Raw genomic sequence first — 2,170 nt, forward strand, 5'->3', positions numbered from 1 at the left:
GTCGTAGAATCTGTTATTTTAACGGTTTCACACAGTTCGTATCTTCATATGAGAAGATAAATCAAAAAATTACAATTGATTACGATGATATAAAAGGTATTATCTCGATTTTATCAAAATAATAATATCTCAAACCCTAAGATTTGTGTCGATTGCAACAAGGAATGATGGACCTTCTTAAACCTCTTTAATTAATATCTAATTATATGTGAATATATAAGTTTTAATTTACATAGCTTCACTTTCAAACATATTTTTTACTTCAATATAATAAATAAAATCATCAATTTATATATATATAGGGGTATTTCTTTTTTAATATAAATTAATATTTTTTTTAATTTTTATTTCTTTTATCTAAAAATTAAATTTTAAATAAAATTTTTTAAAATTATATAAATAAATGGGTTATTTAGATAAATTGCTAAAATAATTTTTAGAATATAAATAATAATGATTTCTGGTCTTCGTCATCGCAGAAAAACGATAAGATCATAGTTGGACTACTTCGTGCCTAATTAACGTAGCAAATGAGGAAGGAACCGAAGGAGAGCAGTAAGACAGTAATTGAATTTAAAAAAAAAGAAATATCTCTTATTAATTATCATATCTTTCTACTTCACCTATCGATCCTGCTTGCCAACAACCGTTCTCGCAGCTCCTCCAAAGTCTCACAAGCTGCATCCGCAGAAGAGAAAGAAGCAGCAGATCATGGAGACCAGAGCCACCGATTCCAGCACCGTCACCAGGGCCCACGCCACCTCGTCGATCGCCTCGGCGGTGACCGCTCGCCACTGGAGGCCTGAGGCGCTGGCGCCGGAGATGGCGCTCCAGAGGCCGGAGAGACGGAGATCAGATGGCCACAGGAGGCCGGAGAGGCCGACGACGGCGCCGGAGAGGCCGACGACGGCGTCGGAGAGGTTGGTGGAGAGGAAGAGGCAGACAGCGCTCCAGGCGGCGGAGAGACGGAGGCCGGACGGCCACCAGCGCAGCGTGGACAGCAGACTGTTGCCCATCTCTTCGTCTCGGCGCCGGCTCATTGGTGAGGGGGGGATAAGTGGCTGATTATAGCTAATAGATACCGGTGTTGACAATAATTCCGGTTTATACTTTGTAACACCGACATGTCGTTGGAGAGAGACAAAGTTTTCCGGTGGTCCGAAGTTAGGAGTAGCTTCGAGCGTGGTACACATGTGCTTTGCGGTGGACCCCCCGCAATTACTGCCCTGTATATGCACATGTCTGATAACCCGACTGCTGGCCCACCTCGTTGACCAAATTTACGATTTTAAATAAATTTATTATCAGTTTATTAAAGATATTAAACTATTTATAAATAAAATATATTAAACATGTTCATTATAAAATATTATTATCAAACTTATGAAATAGTTAATTAATTAATTATATAATATCAAATTTAAAAATATATAAATTTTAAATAATCAAATTAAATGAATCGATCTCAAATTAAATTTAAACTCATAAAAAAAATTAAGCCAAATTTGAATAATCATATTTAATTCATTTTATACTACAACAAATCACATTTTGATCTTGTAAAGTAAAGCATCGCAATTTGGAATCACATCTAAATACAAAATGAGGAGGAAACGACGGTCCAAACAGATCATACACGGCTTAATGGAAAAACTATGGAAGAATGAAATTCTTCCTGAGAAAAAAAACACATGCAACTCTGACATGTCCGTATCTACCTTTATGTTGTTTTGGACAACACTAAATGTTGTTTGTAATGATGAAGTTGTTTTAGACAACACTAAATGCTGTTTGTAATGATGAAGTGAAGCGGGATGCAATCGTCTGAGTTGCAAATTGTTGAATCTGCTTCCTGGCATCTGGAACATGGAACAAGAATAGGAAGAATGAGCTTATAACATAAATGGCTCCCTCAAGAGTACAATAAGTATTGACAGTAATAGTTGTGATTCTGGACGTGTAAATATATTTTATGCAATTCTGGTACGCGAACAGAAGATTGAATGTAGTCCACAAATTCTAAGGGATGCAAAATCTAAGGGGATATGCAACTAAGAAAATTATCGCAGATGAGCCAAAAATCAATCTGTTTCATTCAAGACCTATGAACACCAAGTTATTGTGAGAAGTATCGCAGTTAAGAGTTTGAACAATATATGAATTAGATTAT

The 2,170-nt window shown here is 36.3% G+C and overlaps 1 protein-coding gene across 1 annotated transcript; it reads right to left on the reverse strand.

Annotated features, from left to right (window-relative positions):
* Positions 1–551: 551 nt before the first annotated feature.
* LOC141818841 (uncharacterized) lies at positions 552–1,038 on the reverse strand. The gene has a single exon (XM_074706266.1). The coding sequence runs from the start codon at positions 1,014–1,016 to the stop codon at positions 672–674; it is 345 nt and encodes a 114-aa protein (XP_074562367.1). The 5' UTR covers positions 1,017–1,038; the 3' UTR covers positions 552–671.
* Positions 1,039–2,170: the final 1,132 nt, after the last annotated feature.

This window comes from Curcuma longa, unplaced genomic scaffold, assembly GCF_044706935.1.
Source record: "Curcuma longa cultivar G26 ecotype Majalengka, Jawa Barat unplaced genomic scaffold, ITB_CL_G26_1.1 contig_26199, whole genome shotgun sequence".
NCBI lineage: Eukaryota > Viridiplantae > Streptophyta > Magnoliopsida > Zingiberales > Zingiberaceae > Curcuma > Curcuma longa.

Excerpts from the sequence above, each read along its gene's own strand:
- LOC141818841 (XM_074706266.1), bottom strand. The coding sequence starts at position 1,016 with ATGGGCAACAGTCTGCTGTCCACGCTGCGCTGGTGGCCGTCCGGCCTC.